Source organism: Loxodonta africana, chromosome 19, assembly GCF_030014295.1.
Source record: "Loxodonta africana isolate mLoxAfr1 chromosome 19, mLoxAfr1.hap2, whole genome shotgun sequence".
Taxonomy (NCBI): domain Eukaryota; kingdom Metazoa; phylum Chordata; class Mammalia; order Proboscidea; family Elephantidae; genus Loxodonta; species Loxodonta africana.
The window spans coordinates 61,901,285-61,927,842 of NC_087360.1; the positions used below are offsets into that span (position 1 = coordinate 61,901,285).

At 43.3% G+C, this 26,558-nt stretch overlaps 1 protein-coding gene across 6 annotated transcripts in view; it reads right to left on the minus strand.

Moving 5' to 3' along the window:
* Positions 1-26,558, minus strand: part of PLEKHA2 (pleckstrin homology domain containing A2) — an 83,887-nt gene that overhangs the window by 4,533 nt on the left and 52,796 nt on the right. For 5 of the 6 annotated variants that reach the window (XM_064272795.1, XM_064272796.1, XM_064272794.1 and 2 more), the window contains 8 exons: positions 24,317-24,365; positions 22,565-22,662; positions 15,531-15,671; positions 14,818-14,964; positions 14,424-14,492; positions 13,944-14,014; positions 10,843-10,906; positions 52-129 (listed from right to left, as the gene is read on the minus strand). In XM_064272795.1, the coding sequence (XP_064128865.1) occupies positions 52-129; positions 10,843-10,906; positions 13,944-14,014; positions 14,424-14,492; positions 14,818-14,964; positions 15,531-15,671; positions 22,565-22,662; positions 24,317-24,365 (717 nt within the window). The remainder of the gene's footprint in view (positions 1-51; positions 130-10,842; positions 10,907-13,943; positions 14,015-14,423; positions 14,493-14,817; positions 14,965-15,530; positions 15,672-22,564; positions 22,663-24,316; positions 24,366-26,558) is intronic. The other variant, XM_064272797.1, reaches the window with a different exon arrangement.

The window sequence follows — 26,558 nt, forward strand, 5'->3', positions numbered from 1 at the left end:
AATTCATCTCTAAGCTGACACTAACCGTGCAATAGATAGGAAGTGACTTACTCTGGGGTGGCATCTGAGGGCCTGGACAGCTGCCCCAATCTCCTTAATCCAGCTGTGCATGTCTTCGGGACTGTCAGCCTGCAAAACATCCGCAGCATTATAGAGACAGATTTTTTGCACTGTTATTTCAGCTTTCAGCTCTGACTCAGTTTTGCACTTCATAAAATCACACTATTAGAGCTGGAAGGGACCTCAGAGACCATCTAGTCCAGTGGCTTTCCAACTTTTGAGGATAATTTTTTTCCTGCAAAATCTTATTTGATACCTATTACAAAAAACGTATGTTGGAACAGGTTCGAAATGAGCCAGAATCAACTCAAGGGTAAGGGGTATACCTATGAATGTTTGGAAAGAGGGTTTTCTTTCTTATGTTAATGGGGCCATATCAGTGTAGAGTGCGTCCTACAGCTCGTCACTTCTGGGTTATAGGAGCAGCGCTGACACAGAGACAAGGAGGGAGAAGACAGACTCAATCTGATAACGATGGAGGCAGATCAATCTAAAAGCCTAGAAACTCCAAGGATTGCCAGCTACTAGAAGCTGAAATAGACAATGAAGACCTCCCCCTAGAGCCACACACTGAATTCGGACTTCTAGTCTCCTGAGCCTAACAGAAAAAATATTTCTGTTCTTTAAAAGCCACTTGCTTCTGGTATTTTTGTTACAGCAGCAAGCAGGAAACCAAGACAACACTCAATATACAAAATAGCTTAAAAGGGAACTCTTCTGAAGTGGAAGAGAGGCTGGGGGTGGAAGGGGTTGGTGCCTAAACCCCACCCTTGTTGAAGTCCATCATCCCCTCTGGAAAACAACTAGCCTGGTCCAGCCTCCTACTTTTACCCAAACCAAAAACCAAACCCAGTGCTGTCGAGTCGATTCCGACTCATAGCAACCCTATAGGACAGAGTAGAACTGCCCCACAGAGTTTCCAAGGAGCGCCTGGTGGATTCGAACTGCTGACCCTTTGGTTAGCAGCCGTAGAGCTTAACCACTATGCCACCAGGGTTTCCCCTACTTTTACAAAAGAGAAAAATGATGCCCAGAAAACCAGTGCTCAAGGTTGTATAGCTGATCTAGCTTTGAGTTCTCCTGATTCTCAATGCAGTCATCTTTCTACTAGAATTACCTCAACAGAGTCATCCCATTTTCAACCCCAGCCCCATTAAAGCCAAACTCCTTGCAAATCCCTTTGATTATGTATTATCTCCAAAAACAGGGATTCTCTCAAAACACAAGCTACCGATGGAGTCAAAGCAAGACCTCGGGTGTGTTTCGAATCTCCATCCAGGCCTCAAAAGTGGCTGGATTTGCAGATTCAAGTTTTTAACAACATGAAGGACAAACTAAAGTTAAAAAGTATCAGTAACAACCCACCAACCCCAGAAGGGGGCAGCAGCAGCTCTGTGAAGATAGGAAGGAAATGCAAACAGCTTAATGTGACATACCAAGGGAGCCTGGAGCCATCTGAGTTCTCAGCGGTTTCCAGCTTTATAGGGGTTTAGCTCAAGTAAGGAGCCCTGGCAGAGCAATGGTTAAAGCACTTGGCTGCTAAAGGAAAGGTCAGCAGTTTGAATCCACCACTCACTCCACGGGAGAAAAAACCTGGCAATCTGCTTTCTTAAAGATTCAGCCTAGGAAACCCTATGGGCAGTTCTACCCTGCCTATATAGGGTCACAATGAGTCACAATTGACTCCACGGCACTTGAACTGTAGTCAACCTTTACTAAGTGCCCTACTCAGTGTCACATACTGCATTAGGTGCAGGCACGAGATAAGACCAGGATTGAACCCCTGACCTCCAAAAGTTTACATTTTGTTAACCTCCCTCTGTCCCACTGCACCCTCCCCTAAGAAACAGTCTCATGCAAACACACAAGGGTGCATTTTCATGCGTGTGCATATATGTATATGCAGACGCCACAGTCCAGCCAGCAAAGTCCTCAATTTCTACCCTTCACTTTCCACATCCCAGAAATGACTCCTGCTCTTTGCATTATATCAAGATAAGACATAACCTTTTTTTTTTTTAATCTCAAACTTGCATCCCCACCCCTTTCCTGTCACCTAGAACAAACCTCCTTGGTTAGATGTGTGCAGGACACACTTGCAAGGCAAACAGTTTCATACCCCGGCACACTAGGTCAAAAAGGATGTAGCAACGAGTGCCTGAGTGAACGCCTCTCTCACACACTACAGCTGCACCTTGACCCGGGCGCTCTCTCTCCCTTGACTCCTTCCGGTTATTTGACAGCCTGCTGTTTTCCCAAGACAAAGGCAAATCCATCCTGGTCCAAAAAGATAACCATGGCCAGGTTTCCAAGAATCTTGGAGGTCTTCCAGGCAATACTTTACTAAGATGAGAGCTAACCTAGTCTGCAAATGGAACTGCTGGGAGAATTCAATGAGCTCATTTATGTAAAGCAGTTAGAACGGTGCCTGGTACAAAGTAACGGCTCCCTAAGCATTAGCTGTTACTATTATTTTATTATTCTATGATTTGAGGGACACGAATGAAGTCTTAAATTCCACCATGTGCTGCCCTCTCACTGATAATTTTTTTTTCAGTTTCCTCATTCTCAAAACTGCAAATAATTTCTACCTTAAAGGATCAAATCATCAGGATCAAATAAGGGAAGCAAAAAAACTTAGTCTGAATTTGAATGAGATGGAGGTAATTAAATTGATCATTTGTGTCATGGATTGAATTATGTCCCTCCAAAAATGTGTGTATCAATTGGACTGGGCCATGATTCCCCATATTGTGTGATTTTCCTGTATGTTGTAAATCCTGCCTCTATGATGTTAATGAGGGAGGATGGGTGGCAGTTGTGTTAGTGAGGCAGGGCACAACCTACAGGATTGGGTTGTGTCTTGAGGCAATCTCTACAGAGATAAAAGAGAGAAGTAAGCAGAGAGACAGGGGGACCTCATACCACCAAGAAAGCCACATCAGGAGCGGAGCACATCCTTTGGACCTGGGGTGCCTGCACAGAGAAGCTCCTAGTCCAGGGGAAGATTGATGAGAAAGACCTTCCTCCAGAGCCAACAGTAAGAAAAAGCCTTACCCTGGAGCTGATGCCCTGAATTTGGACGTCTAGCCTACTAAAAAAAAAAAAAACGTGAGAAAATAAACTTCTCTTTGCTAAAGCCATCCACTTGTGGTATTTCTGTTACAGCAGCACCTAGATAACTAAGACAATTTGTACCAAAGCATTATTAGAGATTTCCCTCCTAAGGGAAACAGAAGATGATTTGGTAGGAGAATGCTAGAAGGCAGGGGGAAAGATCGAGATGGGAGCTGAGGAAGAGACAAATATCTCTCGCATCAGTTTTACACAGGAGATCTGGCATTTCCATTAAACAGACTGGAAAATCCCCCATGATGACAATCCAGTAATCAATTCCCAGGGGCGTTAAACTACTTCTATTCCTTCTACCACCCTAGTAAAGTACCCCCACCATGTCAGATGTTACCCCACAAACTACAGGCCATATCTGATTGTCCTTTAACTACCTCGCCTCTAGGAACTACCACACAACAAGCCTTGGTGTCTTCACTCAGCCAGCAATCACTGAAATGGAAAATTTAAAATCACAGAAAACATCTGTAGACTTAAGCACGAGACTCCCAATATAAACCGTTATTCTTGGATGACTACCTAGTAAGATTTATTAATTTGTTTTCCTTTTTCTATTTTAAAGTTGTAAGTGCTCATTAAGGATAATATATAGGAAACAGAATGCTGCAAGATAAAAAATTAAAATCTCCTAAAACCTCCAAAAACCTGACAGATTAACAACTGACATTTTTCCAGTCTTTTTTTTCCAATTCATTTATCTTTGATTTCCTTAAAAAATATATATACGTATATATAAAAATCTTGATTTTGATTTTTTCAGGTAATAATACACCAAGTATATTGCTCTGTTATCAAACATCTTTGCAAACGTCTTTAGTAGATGCATAATAGTCTATCAAGTGGATATACCATGGTTTTCTCACCCAATCCTCTCTTCTTAAGCATTTATACTTCTTGCAATTCTTCTCTAATATAAGTAATGCTGCTATGCACACCTTTGTACTTAAAGCATTTTTCATACTTATGATTCCTAAGTACCCAGGACAATTACTGGATTAAAGAGTGTATATTCTTTTAAGGCACTTGTTACATATGACCAGAGATTTGTGTTTACATATCTACCAACGATATGATTTTTTTTATGTGCACCCTTGCTATAATTGGATATTAAATTTTTAATCTTTGCTAATATGATAGATAAAATAATTAAATCTCTTCATTAAAACATTTAATAATTAATTAAAAAAAAAACACTGCAATGAGTTGATCCCAACTCACAGCAACACTACAGGACAGTAGAACTGCCCAGTAGGGTTTCCAAGCCTATAAATCTTTATAGAAGCAAACTGCCCTATCTTCCTCCTGCAGAGCAGCTGGTAGGTTTGAACTGCCAGCCTTTTGGTTAGCAGCCAAGTGCGTTAACCACAGCCAGGAAAATAAAAGCTAGCCTCTGGTAAGTGTTTTTAAAAATTATTTTTAAAAATTATTCAAATAGATAAGCAGGTATTATAATTGATTCCACAAGGAAAGAAATGGAATATTGCTGTATGCACTCTAACCTGCAAAAGTCACCTTGGAGTTAAAGATCACAACCTCCATCAGTAGTTTTAAGAACAGGATTGACTGGAAACAACTCAGTGAAACCCTAAAAGTTATATGAAAAAAAATTGGGGGTGTGTGCATGTATCTATCTTTTATGGAAAGCATGTACTTAGCTTTCATCAAAATCTCAAAAATATCTTCAAACCACACAAGCGGCTTCATGAACCAGAGGTTAAAAACAGAGTTGAACCCCAACCACACCATGGTGAACTATTAAGAGAAAAAAATGCTTAAAACTCAGCGGAACAAAAAGGAAAGTGCCAAGCTCATTCCTTCATCTCCTCCTGGTGTGCGTGCACGCACATTTGTTTTTAAAGCTTGGTTCAAAAGAAAAAGGGCTTCTGTCTTTGAGGGCAGTTTTCGAGGTGAAAGCGGAAAGGGGTATTAAAGAATAATCGCGGGCTGCTATTTTACTGCAGTCCACTGAGCTTTTACTGAGTACCTACTGTAAGCCTGGCACTGTACAGCCTGCAATGGTCTGAAGTAATGAATCCTAGAGGCCATCAATGCAAGACTTCTGGTATCCACCTCTGGTTACTGCCGCTGCCCCTATCCAAAAATTTTAGGCAGCTCCTTCTTCATTCTACTTCCAACCACTGCAGTCTCCTTTCCCAACAGCTGATAACCCTTGCCTTCTTCCCAAGAAACAATCCTATCTTCAGACAGACCCCTGTTATAGATGATGGTGTTAAGCTGTATACTGCACGGTTCCAGGGATGTCATTCACCGTTTAGGCTAAATTCAACAGTAGGTATTTAAAAAGTTTGGAGCCCTGTTGGCATAGTGATTAAGAGCTACGGCTGCTAACAAAAAACATCACAGTTCAAATCCACCAGACGCTCCTTGGAAAAGCTTTGGGGCAGTTCAACTCTGTCCTATAAGGTTGCTATGAGTCGGAATCGACTCGACAGCACTGGGTTTGACCCCAACAGATTTGGCTTTTCAATTAGTCCAACACCTGCAACTCACTTCTGAGTTCTCATATTGCAATTCTTATAGCACCCTAGTCTGACAACTGGGTTTATGCCAAGTCACCAAGACCAGTCTGTACCACATTTGTCATTTCAAATAACTGATCCTCCTCTTGATAAACTGCCTTAATACCCCTGACCCTCTAAGACTGGGAAATGGTGACCCCTGCCTTGCCCTGTCAGTCAGTACTTTGTATCCCAGGGATTGAAATCTCATTTTGAACTCTTGCCCAGAACTGAGAACTGCCAACCTGCTGACGAGCTTGCTGATACCGCCTGCCTTTCCGCCTGCTTAGATATCTGATTATTACTAGATCCTGCAACACTGTCACCATGATCCATCTGCCAAGGCACCCAGTTACCACAAGCTGGTCTTTCCTGATACAAAAAAAAAAAAAATTGAACTTCTCTGGTTGACTATGGTCATATCCTCTATATCTTGGGTTCTGGAACAGGCTGTTTTTTTTTTTTTTTAATTGCGGTAAAATACGTACCACAAAAAAATTGCTGTTTCAGCCACGCTTAAGTGTACAATTCAATGACATTAATCACATTCACCATGCTGTGTCTCCGTCACCACTATCCATTTCCAAAACGGTTTGTCATCACCCCCAAACAAAAATCCAGTCCCCAGGCGCGGGTGGGGAAGTATGTGTGATTGGCAAACAAATGTAGAAGGCGTGTGTTATTTCTGTAAAAATACAGTAACTCCCCATTCTCTCCCCTCCCCACCCATATGCATCTGCAGACCAGGGTGTTCTTAAAGGACACAAGTGAGTGGGTTCTGCCTCAGCACCTGGTACCTCCCAGTCAATCCGACAATACGACCTCAGACAAAAAATTTAACCTTCAGAGACTCGGTTTCTTTAAAATGGAGATGGCCATATAGACTGCTGAGAATTCAATAATATGCTGCCTGTAAAATGCTTAGCACTGTGCCTGGGACATCTAAGTGTTCAATTAAAAAAAAAAAAAAGCTGCCATCAGGTTGATTTCAACTCATGGTGACACCGTATGTTTTACAGTAGAACGATGCTCACGGGGTTCTAAAAGGCTGTGATCATTCAGAAGTAGATCTCCAGGCCTTTCTTCCAAGGTACCTCTGGGTGGATGGTAGCTCTTTATTAACAGAAAAAGACTACTACAATGCGAGGGATCACAGGGTATAAACAACACATAAATGTTACAAGTAAATGACCAATATCTAAGTAGTCAGAATCTAGACCTATTCTGTTGCCCAGAACTTTTTCTGCTGCCCAAAGAGTTTGTTTATTTCACCTACATCTTCCCTATTTCACCTCCGGTCTAGTTTTCCTAGGTACCAAGGATGCAGGGTTTTTTCTCGCAGATTTACTGAGCACAACCTTCAGAAGCGGGTCAGAACGTCACTTCCGCAATGGTGGGTAAAACTGCCGGAACACCTTAACGCCATTATATTCTTTCCCTTCTTCCATGAAACACAATTTTTACTTGGAACAAATGACTGACAGACAAACTGTCAGTCAAGCTTGTTCAGAATTAGGTATCTGACAGGCTCTTTCTCAAAAACGAATGAAATAAGTCTGTTGTATCAAGGAAAATCAGGACAGATTTTTTTTTTTTTTTTTGACCATGATAAATTTTGAACTTTCAAAATAAAACTTAGAATTTCAGAAAACTTGGCAGCTTTCCATACTTGAAGACTTTCCTGATGATACTGGTGGTGATGTTAATAAGGGTGATCTTTCTTTTTTTTACATTATATAATAAAACGTGTCAACATTCCAAAGATCTACATACTCCCTCAGAGATCACTTATTTCCAAATGCAATGGTTTTTGAAGCAATGAATTACAAAATGCTATAAAATCATGTATGGGTAAAAAGGATCCATTCAAGATGCAAAGCTGACCGATGGATTTTAATATACGAATATGGAAGTTGACTGACATGGTTTCCGATTCTACGCTTTACCTAACCATTAAGAAATTATAATTTGTCAAATTTGGGTGTTAAATCAAATTAAGAAGATTCACAATTGTTTGAAAATGCTATTAAAATACTCCTACTTTTCCCAAATATGCATCTGAGTGAGGTCCTATTTTCTTCATCTGCTTCAGTCAAAATCACATATGGCCATAGACTGAATGCAGAAGCAGATATGAAAATCCTGCTGTCTCCTATTAAGCCAGCCATTAAAAATACGTTACATATATTAATATGTAATGGGTTTACAGTTGCTATTGTTAAATGAATTAATAACTATTCTTTAAATTTCTCTTTGCAGTTCTCAAAATTTTTTGTGTATAAAGGGGTCTTGAGACCAACAAGTCTGGTAACTGCTGATTTAGTTTAACATATTTGTCTATTCACTCATTTATTTATTCAGGGTATACCAGAAATGTGAGGAGTAGAAGACAAACGAAAATAGAAGTGATCAGAAGCTTCTGATTAATGTGCACATACTCATGCAGATGGTAGAATGTCTTGAACATTTTCTGGATGAGTTTCATATCTTCCAAATCACTATCTCCACTCCAAAGCTCTCTCCTGAATTCTTAACTAGCAGAGTCAGTTGTTCATTTGACAAGTATTTATTTAGTACCACCAATGTGTCAGGCACTGTATATCCAATCTTCCTTGGATGTCCCACAAGCACTATAAACTCAGAACCCCCCACGCTAACCTTACCTCTACCCCCCAACAGTACCTCCTCCCCTGCTCTTACCGCAGTGATTGCTGCCATTGGCCACGCTGAGGCTCAAGCCTAAAATCTGGTCATTATCCTTCTCTCTCCACTCTCCTTTGACTTCCAAAACCACCCAACTCCCAAGTCCTAGAAAGTCTACCTTTTTAAAATCTCTCGAATTTTCTACTTTTCTCCCTCCATCCTAGTTTAGACTTCCTTTATCCCTCATCTCAATTATTCCACAGTCTTCGAACTGATCTCTCTAGTTTCTGTTACTAGAGTCAGAGCCACTCAGAACACCTTTTCTCATCTGTGCTCTGTATTGCATTGGGCAGTGCAAGCAATTTACAATTGGCTGCTAACCTGAAGGTTAGCAGTTCGAACCTACCCAGCAGATTCATAGAAGAAAGACTTGGCAAACTGCTTCCATAAAAATTACAGCCAAGAAAACCCTACGGAGCAGTTTATTCTATAACACATGGGGTTGTCACGAGCCAGAATCAACTTGATGGCAAAGGGCCTTTGGTTTTTTTATATCATTAAAAGGGCCAGGGTTGAAGTCATCATCTCCATTTTACAGACGAGGAAATCAAAGGCTCTGAGAATTAACTAAGTTGCCCAAGTAATATTTTGAAAGGGAAAATCTGGTTAGGTCACTCCCCTAGCTTAATCGCTAAGGATCCTCACTCTCAGGATAAAATATAAGTTCTCTAACAAGACATACAAGGCTATGGGGTCCACCATACTTAGCTCTCCAGCCTCTTTGTGCTCTATGCTTCTTTTGTCTCTAAGCTTTTCTTATATGCGCGGTTCCCTCTGCCTGGGACACTCTTTCCCCAGCTGAAACAGCTTAGATGTGTCTTCCTTCCGGAAGTTCCCAGGGCAACCTGCACTCACGCTGTTCTTTTGTTTGTTTTCTATTGCCCTAGGATGCATTCCATCCTGTGATCCCCTGGCCTCCTAAACTGGCAGATATTAAGATTCACTCTTTGTGCTGTGAAGTTCTATGGGTTTTGACAAACACCATTACAGTATCCTATAGAATAGTCTCACTGTCATAAGAAATTCCCTGTACTTCACCTATTGGAGCCTCTTCCCTCATCACACTGGTTTGATTGCCTGTTTATTTGACTGCATCTCCTTCTTTAGGGTCTGTCCTGTGTAACACAGGGTCCCCAGCATGTGGCAGAATGCCTGGCACCCTGTGGGTGCTTACAAATATCTGTTGAATGCAAGAACTGGAAACTCTTTTGTTGTGCCCACAGTTTAAATCCTTGTCCCTGAATGTCAACGTAACAGCGAATAAGTGGCTCTCAATCCCATGTCAGCCCTTTCCACAGCTCCTTTGTTTCCAAGCCTCCCTGATGCCATTTCTTCCTGAATGGCATGCGCTTGTCTGAATGAATAAAACCCACAGATGACTAAGGCTGTAAGTATGTCTGCAGGGCTCAGGCAGGAGGATAGGCTCAGAGTAGTCCAGACAACCAGAGCTGCTACCCAAGAAATGAGGGAGGACCTGGCTCACTGTGGTAGGGAGGGTGCTAAGTGGGGAAAAACACCTGGAGCAGAGAAGAGAACTGGGAACCCTGAAAAGCTTTGCTTGGGGAGCCTCACATTTGAAACAACACACTACCCGTCTATTGTAACACCAACCTGTTACCATCAAGTCAATTGCAACTCATATCGACCCTATAGGACAGAGCAGAACTGCCCCATAGGGCTTCCAAGGCTGTCGTCTTTACAGAAGCAGACTGCCACATCCTTCTCCTGCAAGGCAGCACGTAGGTCTGAACTGCCAACCTTTGGGTTAGCAGCTGGGCGCTTAACCACTGCACCACTAGAGGTGAAATCCAATACTACCATAATGCTGCATGAATTTGGGCATGCTCTGCGGATTGCTAGCACTTTAGCCTGAAAGTCTCGGCCCTGGTTGGAAATCTGCCTTTCCAGCGCCTATGATTTTCAGAGTTGGGAGAACTCCAAAGCCGTGGGTGGAGGGAAGAAGCTTCTGATAACTGAACCATCAGAGCCCAAACAATGGCTTTCTCTGTGCAGCTGGGCTTTGCACCTGGTGCCTGCACAGGGCCCTCTGTGCTTTTGTCCTTCCGCACACAGTGATGTCCACACACATAACTGGGCTTATAAATACTCTGCAAAGGAGAAGTGAAATCGTTGACCAGTTCTCCTTTTCTCTGCTTAGTTGGAGCCCAGCAGCTGAGAGCAGCTGGTACAAACTCACATTCCCCAGCATGGTGGCTCAACCTGCTTTTGTGATTTATATGGTTGAGAGGTTTTGGGCAAACATCCTGTTTAGAATAAAATGGGACTCCAGACTGACTACTGGGGGCTAAATTTACCACCTAGAAACTTCGAACAAAAATAAAAGAGAAAGCAAAGGAAAGGCCAACGCCTATGAGTGCACCGTTCACAGACACGGAACTTTAAAGTCTTCTCCGAGTGAGCACTTTACCTGTATGTAGAAGGTCCTGGAGCTCGTTATTATTTCAAAGAGGTTGTCTCTCATTAAGAGATCACTAGACAGAGAAAGAGAAAGAACGTTACCAGGCATGCTGGCGCACACACTGACGATTTGATTTGTCCTAAGACAAGACACTAGTGCCCTCCATCATAAAAAAAGGAGGGTGGAGTTTTCCCAGGCCATTTCTCCTTCAGCCCCTGCCCCTAAAAACACTGATGGGTTCCTCTGGCCTTATTTTCTAGGAGGTCTCAGGAGGCTGTGCCATCATGGACCTCCCTGTTAGTTCTAACAAGATTATGCATCTTTTCCTCCAAAACCTCCTACCTAATATCCACCACACCCCTCAATTTCTACAGTTTTCTTTTTTTTTTAATGGCTAAGATATATGGGAACCCTGGTGGCGTAGTGGTTAGAGCTACGGCTGCTAACCAAAAGGTCAGCTGTTCAAATTTACCAGGCACTCCTTGGAAACCCCATGGGACAGTTCTACTCTTCCTACAGGGTCACTATGAGTCGGAATTGACTCGATGGCAACAGGTATTAAGACATATGAAGTGCTTTGTATGAAGCACTATTTCAAGTGCTTTTTCGTGTATTGTTTCAATCTTCTCAACAATCCAAGAAAGCAGGTATGACTTTCCCCATTTTATAGACGAGGAAACTCAGGTTCAGAGACGTTAAGTGACAGTGGTGCCTGAATTAGTAAGTTGCATAAACAGGGTCTGAACCCATGTCTGACTCCAGAGCCTATGATTTTAATTACTCCACTACTAAGGAAGCCAACTTTCCAATTTCTAAAACCTTCCTCCACCCAAGCAGCAATCTCAACTTCACTAAGTTTCTTCTCTGTGCCTCATGGTACTGGGCATGGAAGACAGGAAGCTGAAGAGGAGAACAGGAAGGGGAGAGTAGATGGCTTTAAGTGCTTCAAAGTGGGTGTGGGCTCTGTAAGTGGAATCCCAACTTCTTGCAAGGAAGAAGTAGATGATGTTAAGTAGCAAACCTCACATCAGCCAGAATTATGTACCATGTTAAATGCCTGCTGTGCGTATCCACTCACCACTGGGAATATATAAGGAATGAAAGAACTAATTCCTACCCCCAAAAAAGAGCTTAACAATGCAAGGCTACACATTCAGATGTTAGACTATGTGTTACTCGCCAAGAGTTAGAATAATTCCAAGAAAGGACTGGTCACGGGCAGGGTTGGCTTCATGAATGAGGACTTGGAAGGAAATGGCAGGGGCTGGGCCAGGGACATGAGCATCCAGGCAAAGGAAAAGTGTGAGACCAAGGATCCACATACGAGGTAACAGCAAGGCTGGAGTCAGACGAACCTGGGACCAAATCATGACTCTATTTAGGGAAAAGTTATTTGGGGGACAGTATTTCAAACTTCGTGAGCATTTGTAACCCCAAATATAATACAGAGATGCAGAGGGCTACCTTATCCAACTGGTCACTGAAAAGATCAGCTATAAGGTACATAAGGTATCTGGCACGCATGTCACTGGGAACACATTTTATTAATTATTATTATTACTATTACTTTCTGAGTTTCTAAATAGAGATAATTTTCTTTCTGGCTAAAATGTAACCTTTTAAACTACTGATACACATATATACAATCACAAAATCAACTACTGAGAAAATGAAAGGAAAGCGGGGAGGATATCTCCACCCCTTTCACATCCATTTCTCAGCCTACATGGTGCCTTTCGATTCAAATGTGGCCTTGGCTGGGTTAGCAGGAGGCCACGTAGTCTAACAGGACTGGAAGCTGCAGAGCCCTGGGGACTTCCTTCTCTGCTGGTCTTCAACAAACTTAATTCTTTTACTCTCCAAGTTTCATCTGGGTCTGGACATGTTAAAGCTTTAAGGAGTCAGAGGCATGCTGAGCATTCAACATTATATTAGTTCCCTAAACCACCCCAACATGTCCAGGTGGCCTGACAGGCCCTACAGGGTCGACAGGGTCAGGAGCAACCTAGGATTACTGGAGATCTAGTGAGGCCCAACCTTGCCTCGCCCAACTACCAACCTCTGGGACCACATTTCTGGAATCTCCATCTACAGCTACATTCATGAATTGTAAGTTAGCACTGGGAACTTTCCTAATCTTCCTTACTCTGTAACTGGCATCTGTAAGACTCAGTATAGTGCTTCAGTCCCTGCTTCCTTGGGTCAGTCTTTGCTTTCACGTAAGACCCTCCGATGCCTACCACGGACAGCTTCACGAGAGAGCAGTCTGCCTGCTGCTAGTAGCTTCCCTGATGACTCTGGCTCTGCAGGCACCATCCATGGAATGGAGAGACTGACACACAAACACATAGTCCCTAGAGACTACAAACTGAGGACCAGAATGAGGATTCCTAGATGCCCAGGTACACTTGGGAGTGCTATAGCTTAGTTCTAATGGCATCTGTATTTGGTATTGGATATGGGAGAGCTCTTGTCTTGGGGTCCCAGGTCCCAAGCTTGTCCTATGCACCTGTGGCACATGAAAGGTAACCATTCTCTAGTGGAAAGAGGAACACATTAAAAATACTTGTTCTTCCTGCCCAGTACGAGTAACCCAGAGCTGCTGTGAATAATCCTTGTGTTAATGGGACACTAAGGACTTTGTCAAGAGGAGGAGAAAAGAAAAGGCATAAGGAGCTCAGGGAAGAGGCAGGGGCATAAGCAGTGATCTGAACAGATGCTGAGGAGTCAGTGGTCTAAGGGCACGGTCTCCCCGCTGAACCCCAGGCCTCTCGTTGAGTGAGAACCCACTTCTAACATCTGTGAAGCATCTGAACGCCACTCTCTCCTTCGTTTCTATATTCCTCCTTTTTCTCCATCAGAAAATACTGATGTTGGCTCATCTCTGAAGGGGCCAGAAGGAGGCAATGAGAATAGGGTACACTTGCCCAGTGTGATCTCACAACTGTGTCAGCTCGGAGGCAGTGAGTCAGCCACTAGATGTCAGGCCCCATCCCTTGCTCTTGGAAGGAGAGGACTTTTGACTAGAATCTCAATAGGGAAGTAAATGAACATTTCAGAAGAGAAATAAGGGTTCTGATCAGAAAAGAAAAAGCAGAGACAACAATTACCCAGACTTGACCAGACACTCATGGATCTTGAGAACATCCTTTAGAAATATGGTGCGCAGTGGCTCTCGGTCCTGGTGGAAAAAACATGGAAAGATGGGTAAGTCAGTCTGTCTGTAGAATGCCACAACCCAGACCAGCTGGCAGATGCCCTTCTCTTATCAGAGATGGTTGGCTAAAACCAGACTGGCAAACAAGCCAAGGTTTCAAACTAAATCATCAAGAGAAAAAAAGAAAAATCTAAGACAATTCTTTGTGGCTTTGACCACAGAGCAGCTCACTGCATAGAGGTAGGGAGGAAGTTAAGGCCACTTTAATATCACTGTAAAGATGTGCATGCAGGATGGATGGAGATAAGACAGAGTTGCCTTTGAAGTCTGTGTGTGTGCCCACGCCTCTACTCATGAACATGCTCACGTGGGTGTGTACTCATGAGTCCTAGTTTCCATGACCTCTGAGAAGGGCCCCAAAGCTACTACAAACCTGTTCACACTTGAAGTAGCAGATGGTAAAGTCATCGAGAGCAAAGAAGCGACGTTTCCAACTCTTCCGCTGAAATAAAAAATAAAGAGGCAGGACATTAGGAAGGGGCCCCAAGCATTCTGGAGGGGTGTTCTAATTCAAGTCTCCTGGGGAACCCAGTACCATGGAAGTCAAGCTCCCACACTCAGTGAGGGCAAAGGCTTTTCCATATCAGGGATGATATTTCTGACATGCTGGGAGACTGTATGGCTCCAAACCTCTTAATGGTTTGAGCTCTTGCTACCATGGAGAACCAGAGCTCCTCTTCTCAATCTCCTCTCCCTCTACTACCTCCACGCCCACTGGCTCTGAGGAGTCACCAGAATCCCAATCCGGCCCCTGTGCTGACACTCACCACATTCCCTTGCTTCACACAGTAGCCACTCTTAATGAGGGGAGGCCCGGTGGAAGTACGGCAGCCTGACGTGGGGATGTAACTCTGAGACCTTCGAAGGATGGCGTGGGACCCTGGCTCATTCCCTTCCTGCCCATCCCCACCATTCTACAAGGCAACAGTGTCAAGATTAGCACCTCCCTCTCGCTCCTCTACCCAGTCACACTCCCCACCCAACCCCCTCTGGCCAAGCCTCTTGCCTCTCTGCCCCTCTGTTAGTCAAAGAAAAAATAAATAAGAAAATAAACGTTTACTTTGCTCCCGTCAGGCACCATACTGTGTGCTTTCACAGAACAATGCTCAGAGAGGTTGGGGAGACCCAGGGAAGAGGGAAGGACAGAGAAGCAAACCAGAGGAGGGGATAAGCACACGAATGGGAGGCAGGACAGGCGGCTTATTTCCAGCCTCCCTTGTCTTCCTCAGCACCATTTCCCATGAGCTTTGACAAACACTCATCTCCTATGTATTGACCACACATCAAGAGAAGACGGCCTCAATTTCTGCACTACTATTACTCACCCCTGCCCTGTATTTTCTGGACCACCCCATCTGTACTAGCTCCATTCCTCTCAAATCACTCTCTTCTCCAGTCCAGTACTGTGCATGGCATGGGGTACACCAAAGACACTACCATGCATGCCATCATGACCCCCTGCAGTCCCAAGCCCCAGCACCTGGTTAATGGGTGTGTGTACCACCACCCCTCCAATGATCTCGGTCTTGTAGGCCACCTGTGGCTTCTTCTCCAGGGCTGGAGGGACTGCCGGGCTCTTGATCACTTCAGTAGCCAGGGGTAGGCTCCCACCTTTGGGTACCTAGGAAAATGGTGGCATGGTCAACAAGAACTAAAAGGCACAGGAAAAGGGGGAAGCCAATAGTAGGGCAGGGAGGGGAGGTGAAGAAAGCTAATGTGGAGGCAAATTACAGTAAGACACCTTTGCCTTCCCCACCCCTTCCACTAATCCATATTTGAATGGGAGGAACTCTGCCAGCAATCACCTCCACACACACAGATATACACTTACTCAGCGCATTTACTGAGCATCTACTATGAACCAGCACTTCCCTGCTAGCAGGGGAAACTGATTAAAAAAAAAAACAAAACATGTAAGTAAACAACCCAATCAGGACAGTTACAAATTGTGATGAATGCCATAAAGAAAATAAACAGAATCCAAGATAGAGAACGGCAGAAGAACTAATGCTAGAGTGGTCAGGGGGAGGTCTCCAGTGGGGGAGATGTTGAAACAGTAACCTGGAGGATGAAAAGGAACCAGGAACGTGAAGAAGGAAGAAAGAGCATGGTGGGCAGGTCGAACAGCTCAAAACACATGCTGAATATGAGAAGGAGAATATTAGAAGAACATGAGCTTGGGAGCCAAGGGGCCTGGCTAGAATTGCTGACCTGTCACTAACTAACTAAATGACTTTTGGCAAATCATTTAACCTCTCTAGGCTGGGTTGGAATCGACTCGACAGCACTGGGTTTTTTTCTGGGTAGGCCTAAACTGTCTCATCTGTAAAATGAGACTAAGAATTAGTATTTGTGTCATAAAGTTGTTGTGGTTATCAAATGTTAAAACCGGGTGCCGTCAAGTCAATTCCAACCCATAGTGACCCTACAGGACAGTGTAGAACTGCCCCCATGGGATTTCCAAGATCGGAACCTTAATGGAAGCAGGCCACCACATCTTTCCTCTGTAAAGACGCTGCTGGGTTAGACCTGCTGATTTTTCAGTTAGCAACCGAGTGCTTTAGCCACTGCACCACCAGGGCTCCTATCAATTGTTAGAGTATATAAGTGTAAAAATTCCAGAAACACAAATGAAAATATAGAAGAACTGTAAAATATTTAATATCTTACAAATGATGCTGCCACTTACAAACACAGCCCTTTTTGGAGAACAAGTTGTATTTGTTTGTCCTTGACAGTTACAGCACCATGGCTGATGAAAAAAAAATCGCAGAATTTTATAGCTCATCAGGACTGGGTGAGAGACCACAGGTCTGAGGCTACAAGCTGGCAGCCAACTGGTGGCCCACAGGCAGAATATGCTCAAATCGTGTTGTTTGTCCTGCACGGTGTGTTTTTTAATTGAGATATTTCACATCAAAATCCAGACTTCTAGCTAAACAGCAGTTCCCTCTTCCAATGGGAAACAATGTTCTTCAGTTTACCACAGTCCCTACCGTTCTCCATTCTCCCCAGTACCATGGTCACAGGTCAGTCGCCTTTTATTCTCATTTATGGTGGTGTTTTTCCTCCTCCTTGCTCTCTTCAATCATTTACACTACAGTCTGCAAACTCTGGTGAAATCATTTTGTAATGAAAAAACAAGCAAAAAAGAGGCCCCAACAGTCGAGTCATTTGCCCAAATGACTACTAACTGCACTGAGACTAGACCCTGAATCCCAACCAGCGGGTCCTCCACAGCATCATGGCGCCTCTTCTTCACAGGAACTAAAGACCCTGCTTCTATCTGCCAAGGAAATGAGAAGTCCTGTTCCACTTCTACAGCTGTCAGTGTCAGTAAGACCTTCAGGACTGATAAGAATCTAGACCTTTTGAAGAGCCATAGCTATGTGAAAACTCTGCCAAAGACAAGGACTCAAGACTGCACCATTTGGTTTCTGTCCAAAGGAGGAAGACCCCTGTGATTACGCTGGGTCCCCAGAAAGAAGATGAGACCCTCTTCCTGGCCTGAGCACTCGGTTTACGTACACAAGTGGATGAGAATCCTCATTCTCTTTTCCTTCTGGCTGTCTGAGAGATGACGATGATGTTGTCAGCTGCCGTCTAGTCAGCCCTAACTCATGAGGACATACTGAGCAACAGAACAAAATGCCGCTGGGTCGTGCACCATCCCCATGATCGGCGTGGATCAGAGCACTGTAATCCACAGGGTTTTCTTTGGCAGATTTCTTGGAAGTAGATCGCTAGGTCTTACTTCCTAGTTTGTCTTAGTCTGGGAGCTCCACTGAAGCCTGTTGAGCATCATAGCAGAATACAAGCATCCACTGACAGACAGGTGGTAGCTGCACATGAGATACATTGGCTGGGAATCCAACACAGGTCTGCCAAATGGCGGGGGAGCGTTCTACCACTGAACCACCACTGCCCCCAAGAGACCATGTTGTGTTGTTGCTGCTAGATGCCGTCAAGTCAATTCTGACTCATAGTGACCCTATAGGAAACAGCAGAACTACCCCACAGGGCTTCCTAGGCTGTAATCTTTACAGGACCAGATCTTTTCTCCTGGGGGGCGAGTGGTGGGTTCGTACAGCCTACATTTCAGTTAGCAGCCGAGCACTTAACCATTATACCACCAGCACTCTGAGAGATAACAGCACTTACCATTTCCTTGGGGTCCCATTTAGTGCCAGGCAATGTGCTAAGCTCTTTACTGCATTATCTCTAATCTTTACAGCAAACTTATCAAGTAAGCATTATTTTCTCCATTTTATAAATGAGGTAACTGAAGCTCATTAAAATTAAGTAATTTGCCCCCAGGACTGCCTAACTACCCATTGCTAAATATTACTAACCAACAAGCCACACTCTGGAACGTTCTCTGAGTTTTACTAATACATGGTGGAATTCTTAAGGGCTTTGATTATTGCTGGAGTGTTCAGTGATATAACCACTAGGAAATAGGAAAAATTTCCTCAGACCTCAAAAGACCCAAATGAGTTCCTAAAACCCAGCTAAGGAGGAGAAAACTGCCTTTTGCAGTTCCCAGTGACCAGAAAAGGACCAACCAAGAAGGTTGGCTGTTGTGTTTCTTCTCAGAATCCAGTCAACCAATGTAGCAAACCACTGGTGGTCACCACCCACATCCCCACATTGTGGGCTACTTCCAACCACTCAGAGCTTTTCTAAACTATTTCCACTTTCTAATGAGAATATAAATCAGCCAGTGAGGCCTGGAGATCTACTTTCAAATAATAATAATAAAATCAGCCATTGAAAACCCTATGCAGCACAGTTCTGCTCTGACACACATGGGATTGCCCTGAGTCGAAATCAACTGGACAGCAACTGGTAATGGCAAAGAGAAAGAAAGACTCAGCTAAAATGATGCTTCACAGCTTGAAAACCAGGTCCTTTTTTTGGTTTGTCCATATCCCAGGGGCTTTTTTAGAGATGTACCCTCTTCCAACCGTCTAGGGAGTGCTCTCTGATAAGGGAGATTCATGTGAATCTCACCTACAATGCAAGAAAATCAAGAACTCATCCTTCTAGCCAATGGCATGCCCAGACTGCTATGAGGAATAATCCAGTCTGTTGGGGGAAGCTGTGCTTTACCTTTGCTACTCAATTTTCCACCCTTTTGGGAAATATAGTGGACTGAATAGTATTCCCCAAAAATTCATGTACCAGAACTTCAGAGTGTGATCTTATTTGGAAATAGGGTCTTTGCAGATGTAATCAAGTTAAGATGAGGTCATACTAGATTAGAGGGGGCCATAAATCCAATGACTGAGGTCCCTATAAGAGGAGAGGACACAAACACACAGGGTAAGAGGCCGTGTGACGAAGAGGCAGAGGTTGGAATAATACAACTATAAGCCAAGGATGCCAAGAATTGCAAGGAGCCATCAAAAGCTAGGAAGAGGCAAGCAAGAATTCTTCCCTAGAGCCTTTGGAGGGAGCATGGCCCTGTGACACCTTGATTTCATACTTCTAGTTTCCAGAACTGTGACTAGTTTCCAGAACTGTGAAAGAATATCTGTTGTTTTAAGCCACTAAGTTTCTGGTTATTTGTTTCAGCAGCCCTAGGAAACTAATATAGGAAACATTTGAGATTCTTCGGGAGAACCCAATTCTTCAAATATCATGTGTCAATCATTTTCTTCAATCATAAGGACTCAATGACTTTATCATAAAATAAACAGAGGATCTAAATGTAGAAAAACTGGATCTGTTCTGGCTCCTACATGACTACTACATGACCTTGGGCAAGTTACTTTAATTCCTTGGCATTTCCATTTCCTCATCACAGAAGTTACCAGCTACGGTGCCTAACCAAAAGATCAGTAGTTCAAATTCACCAGCCAGTCCTTGAAAACCCTATGAGGCAGTTCTACTCTGTCCTACAGGGTAGCTATGAGTTGGCATCGGCTTGACGGCAAAAAGTTGGTTGCTGGTTATATCTATAAATGAGGGTAATTGTACTTGCCCCTCCTACTTAAGAAGGTTTTTATGAGGTTAAAATGAAGTCATGTATAAAAAAGTGGTGTGTACAATTGGACTAGACCAAAAGCTAAGAAGTCTCCTGAACACAACCAAACACTTTGAGGGACAGAGTAGCAGGGGCGGGGGTATGGAGGCCATGGTTTCAAGGGACATGTAGATCAACTGGCATAGGAAAGTTTATTATGAAAATGTCCTGCATCCCACTTCGGTAAGTGGCATCTGGGGTCTTAAAAGCTATCGAGCAGCCATCTAAGATGCATCAATTGGTCCCAACCCACCTGGAGCAGAGGAGAATGAAGGACACCAAAGACACAAGGAAAATGTTAGCCCAAGAAACAAAAAGGGCCACATAAACCAGAGACTCCATTAGCCTCAGACCAGAAGAACTAGATGGTGCCCGGCTACCACCAATGACTTCCCTGACAGGGAACACAACAGAAAGTCCCAATGGAGCACGAAAAAAGTGGGATGCAGAACTCAAATTCTAGTAAAAATACTGGACTGAACGGTCTGAGACTGGAGGAACCCCAGAAGATATGGCCCCAAAACTAAAACCATTCCCGAAGCCAACTCTTTAGACAAAGATTAGACTGGACTATAAGACACAAAATGATACTGTGAAGAGTGTGCTTCTTAGTTCAAATAAGTACATGAGACTAAATGGGCAGCTCCTGTCGGGAGGCAAGGTGAGAAGGCAGAAAGGGATAGGAGCCAGTTGAATGGACATGGGAAATGTGGGGTGAAAAGGAGGAGTGTGCTGTCACGTTACAGGAATAACGACTAGGGTCACATAACAATGCATGTATAATAAATTTTCGTATGACAAACGAGCTTGAGCTGTAAACTTTCACTTAAAGCACAATAAAAAAAAAAAAGAAAAAAATGGTGTGTAATCTCTAATATATTTTACAACTGTTACTTTTTTTTATTATTTATTATAAGTTCCTAAGCTCATAGGCCTTGGAAGTCACGTGGACCTGGGTTTGAATTCCAGCTTTACCATTTACTAATCTCTTGACCTTCGGCAAGACTCTGAGATCTTCATATTCTTCACCTAAAAGACTGCAGTAAAACGTCTCTCTAAAGAGTGATGCAAAAGTTGAATGCCACGTCATGTAAAAACTTGGCTCGCTACATTATCTGTTCCCTCTTTCATCTCTGTAACCCCAAAATGTCTGAGGAGGAATGCTGAGATACAAAAACCCAGCAAAGGAAAGAAAGGGAGACCCTGGAAATTGTGGAGACTCAGAAGGGGGCTCTGACATTCCAGGAGGCTTTGAACTTCTAGCCTCCGGACACCATCATGCTCCCTCCCTCTCACATAGCCCGGAGGGTAACTACTGCCCACCGGGCCAGAGAGGAGGCATGAGGGACTACCTACTAAGGGCAGCTCTATGCTCAAGGCACAAAAGAAAGGCAGAAGCACCTCCCTGTTGTTTTGTAGGCTGTCTAGCCTAGTTCGCCAGGCAGAAATCAGAAGGAAATTCTGAACAAAAATAATTAGACATTGAAAGAAAATTCCCAAACTCTGGAAGATGCAGAAGGGTGAAGATGCCAACATGAATAAAGAAAACATTTACTAAAATTAACACTGAACTCTGAAGTGTGGACACAAGCATATGGTTTAGCACGCATAAGTACATGAGTTAGCAGCAACCTCTTTTCCGTCCTCTCTGTCTCCATTTCTCTTTTCACAGGTTTATCAAGGTTTATCAGAGTAATAAGCTAACAGGTAAAGCTTGCTTAGATGCCTAAATTATGTCTAGCATCATGAGAACTGAGTAGGTGTACAGGTTTCTTCTATTAATTTATTTACGGCAACCCTGAGGTATCTGGGAGAATAATTTGCCTAAGCACATAGTTGTTGTAACTGAAAAGCCACTAGAATGTGTATCTGACTCCATGATAAAGAAAATCAACCTTTTCAGCATGTAAACTGTAAGTCTGGCATTAAAGGCCTAATTTTTACCACCACATACATTTTTCCCTCTCCCTCCTTCCTGCCCTTCTCCCTTTTTTTCCCCCCTAAAGAAGAAGAAAAGGGTTCTTCATTAGCCAAGTCAAGGAAAATAAGAGTAATCAGAATAATCAGTGAACTGGTTCGGCGATACTTTTAAATGGAAGGCTTTTTTAGGATGGGTTGGTGGATGGCCTGGACTAATCCTCCAGGCCACCTCTTAAAGTAAGAAGCCAGGGAAAGTCCTGGCTTCCCTCCTCATAAGTTCTTTCCCATTATTTTACTTCTCATAGTCAGCAATCCATTTTCCAATCCCACCACATTCTGAATCAGCATCCCAGAATTAGCCAAAACATGACTGACCATGAGCCCTCCCAGGAAGCACAAAGTAGACGTTCCATAAACTTCCCCTTGAACTTGATTCAAACTCAAACTCATTTCAACTTGTGGTTAAACAGTCAAGGTGCAAGACAAGGTCGGGGAGTTCTTCCCCACCCCAACAGGCCTTATCCTAAGAGGCACTCCTTCCAGAAAGGAGAAGGAACCATACGTACAGTGATCTTGCTGGCTTGGTTCAGGGCTTCAACCCAGTCCTTCAGATCTTTCTGGTCATTGGCTTGAAGAAAATACCTCTGAGAGAGAGCATTGATGACTGCAAAAGTCAAGGGGAGGAAGAAAGAAAATTCCAGGTCAGAATACATGCAGTACAACAAGACTTCAAGGAAACTAAGGGGTTTTAATTAACAAGGTGGACAGTCCTCAAAGCTGATCAAGAAATTTCCCATGATGCTATGTCACGTGCAAAAATACTTAGGAAGCTGCAGGCCACAAATGACCTCTCTCCCACCTTTAAAAGCATGGATTATTCCATTGGCCATTAAATGGCCATTCCATTTAATGCCTAACAACATTAAAAACAGCCTCAGTGTGCTGTTCTGTGGTGGCGAGGCTGCTAGTCGGCCACCAACAAGACACATCCTTGAACTGCTCTTTGAGCGGTGCTAACAGATTTATACTGATGATACATATATAAGCTTGGATCAGGTGCTCCTTGTTTCCACTGGCACAACTGGCCTGGATTAGAAGTCTTGTTTGTGGTTGGGAAATGGAACAAAGCTTCTGGAGATAAAATCTGTGACCTTGACCTCATTCTGAATCTGCTCTTTCCTCTGAGAATTCCAATAGTTCCACAATTTACTTCTGAGTTCATAATATTTTTTTTTCTTTTTGTTTGGATCTGCTAACCACAAAATCTATGAGAGCTTTTTTGAGCTTGGCAATGATATTTGAAAGAAATGGGAGAATGAGGGCACCCAAGAATTCTGAACCAATCTGAAGCTGGGAGAGCAGACTGTCACACAAGGGACCATTTTATTCTTTTAGCATAACACTGAACCATAACATAAGAGGTGAGCATCAGGAGGTAAATAGAATTCATTAGCTCATTTATTCATTCAACAATATTTATTGAGCACTCACTATGTACCATGAATCATTCTAAGTGCTGAGGATACAGCAGTGACCAAACAGAAAAATCCCTGCCTTCCTGGAGCTTCCATTCAGAGCCACCATAGACATGCATGATTTATTTCTTAGCATTTGCTCATGGCACTTAGTACAGTTGTGAGAACATAACCTGTAACCCGTTGCCATTCAATTGATTCTGACTCATAGCGAACCTATAGGACAGAGTAGAACTGCCCCATAGTTTCCAAGGAGCGCCTGGTGGATTTGAACTGCTGACCCTTTGGTTAGCAGCTGTAGCACTTAACCACTATGCCACCAGGGTTTCTTGTGAGAACATAGTAGGGGCCAAATAAATACTGATTCAATGCCCTGCGGTATCTACTGAGTGGCTTTGCTCCCTGCTTCACCCACCAACACTCATTTGGCAATACCTGAACCCTCAACAGAACACTTCTTCCTTTCTATCAGTCCCTTCCTGACACTCCCACTCTTCTCCCCCAACCCCACCTAAGTCTCTATCTTCCCTGAGCATACCATTACTCAGCTCTGAAATAGGGGTTCCCAGAAACTTCTAGCAGGTATTTTGCACCCAAACCTGTAGAGTCAGAAAAACTGAAATGTTCCTGGTCCCTGTACCTCTCTGTCTTTTTGTTATTAATAATCCTTGCAGGGAGACCAAGAAAAGCAGTATCACTGGAGACCCAGGAACATCACTGTGCTTTAAGTCACTCAGACACACAGGGCATGGTCACATGGGATCACAGGACTGTTCCCATGCAAAAGAGGAAGCTGACGTGTGAGTGTTAAGGAAGCCCACCCTCTGGCTCGGTACCACTTACCAAAGCAAAATGGAGTTTTTGGTTTCTGCTTCGGGGTAGCTACGCTCACCTAAATCAAATAAAAATAAAAGAAGCATGAATGCATTTCCAGCAGGGTTGCAATGCACGTTTTGAATTTTTTATTGCAAAATTTCTCATATATAAAAAAGGGAGTATAAAACACATGTGTACGTTTTTAAAGAATAAGCTGAAAACCCCCTCACCCCCCACGCTCACCAGCCAGATTAATAGGCCATTATCAGCCCTGTTTCCTAGAAGCTCTCTGTGTGCCCCTCCCTGATAGAATCCTCATCACCCCAGAGACAGAACCACTATCTTATGTCTGTGTTAATCTTCCCCTTTGCAAAAACACTTTCAAAAGCCACTGGGTTGTGACAAAATTCTCTTTGACCCTTTACTGACACCATTCCCACTAGCATGACTCTGCTCCTCTCCCAGCCACTGACCCCTTCCCTCAACAGTTCTCCAGGTTGAAGGTGGTATTGCTACAAATACATGGGGGATTCCAAGCTCTACTCCAAATTTACTTGCTACATTTAGATACACTGATCGATTTCTATATCTACCTGACTGCTTAACCATGAAAATAAGCACTTCCCACATGCTCAGAGAGGGGCTGATGTAATCAGAGACCACACCTATGTATTTATAAAGGAAGGGCATAAGAAAGAGGAAGTTTTTTTTTTAAGTTGTGGTAGGCTATAAATAACAACACATTTGCCATTTCAGCCATTTTTACACGCACAATTCAGTGACATTCATTACGTTCACCATGTTGTGCAATCGCTGCCACTAGCTGTTTCCCGACAGTTTTTATCACCCTTAACAGAAACTCAGCACCCCTTAAACAATAACTATCTTTCCCCCTTCCACCCACCTCTGGTCACTACTAATAAACTTTGGTATCTGTTCATTTGCCCGTTCTACGTATTTTACGTAAGTGAGAGCATACAACATTTGTCCTTTTGAATCTGACTTATTTCACACAGCGTAGTATTTTCAATGTTTATCCATGTCATGGGATGTATCAGAACTCCATTTCTCTTTACGGCTGAATAATAGTCCGTTTTATGTATCTATCACACTTTATTTATCCATTCATCTGTTGATACTTGGGTTATTTCCATCTTTTGGCTATTGTGAATAACGCTACAAGGAACACAGGTGTACAACTTACCCGTTTGAGTCCGTACTTTCAAGTCTTTTGGGGTATATGCCCAGGAATGGAATTCCAAGGTCATGTGGTAATCTAGGAGCCCTGGTGGTGCAGTGGTTAAGAGCTATGGCTGCTAACCAAACAGTTGGTAGTTTGAATCCACCAGCCACTCCCTGGAAACTCTATCCAGCAGTTCTACACTGTCCTAGAGGGTCGTTGTAAATCGGAATCGACTTGACGGCAATGGAGTTTGTTTTGTTTTGATATGGTAATTTATGTTTAATTTTTTGAGAAAAAAGGAAATATTTAATATTCCTATTGCTTTATTTCACCTTGCTTTTTCCATCCCACCCCTTGCATATAAATATGTGAGTATGTGTATATGCGAGTCCGAATATTCAAGAGGGGAACTGAGGCAGCAGGCCTATGAAAGATCAAAAGGATAGATGACAGAGCCTGGGCTTTTGAGTCGGAAAGCCAAGGCTCAAATCTCAGGTTTCCCAGATGTGTGGCCTCCAATTCCTGATCTATCAGTTAGGGTCAATAACATCATGTTCCCACAGGGTTATCATGAGTGCTAAATGTGATACCGCATGTAAAGCATTTAACCCATGTAAAGCACTTGTTTATATGTGAGTTCAAATATACTAAAGGGATGAAAAAAGCAAAACATATTTGATCATATACCTACAAAGATTATGTGACCACTCTCTATGTGGACTGAAATTCCCTAGAGCAGGCTTCTGCTACTATAACTGGGGTTTCTAAGGAGGCAGTTACCTTCATGTGACCTAGGCTGGAGACTGTTTACATGAAGATTCTAGACCCCCAATTTCTACTGGAAAGATAAGCATTATTCCCCAGGGTCTCTTAGCTACTGTCATACAGCCACTGCTGGAGTTTTTCATGTTATAACCCTCACCTGGATACCACTCCCTCAATTCCCTTATAGCCAAGGACATTCACCTACTTGTTCTCACTTAGGGGACCCAGGAATGGTTTCTGCTTTAACAGGAAACATATTAAAAGCCAGGAGCTGAAGAAAACCCTTGGGTCAATGGTTAACCATTTGTATGGTGCAAATGG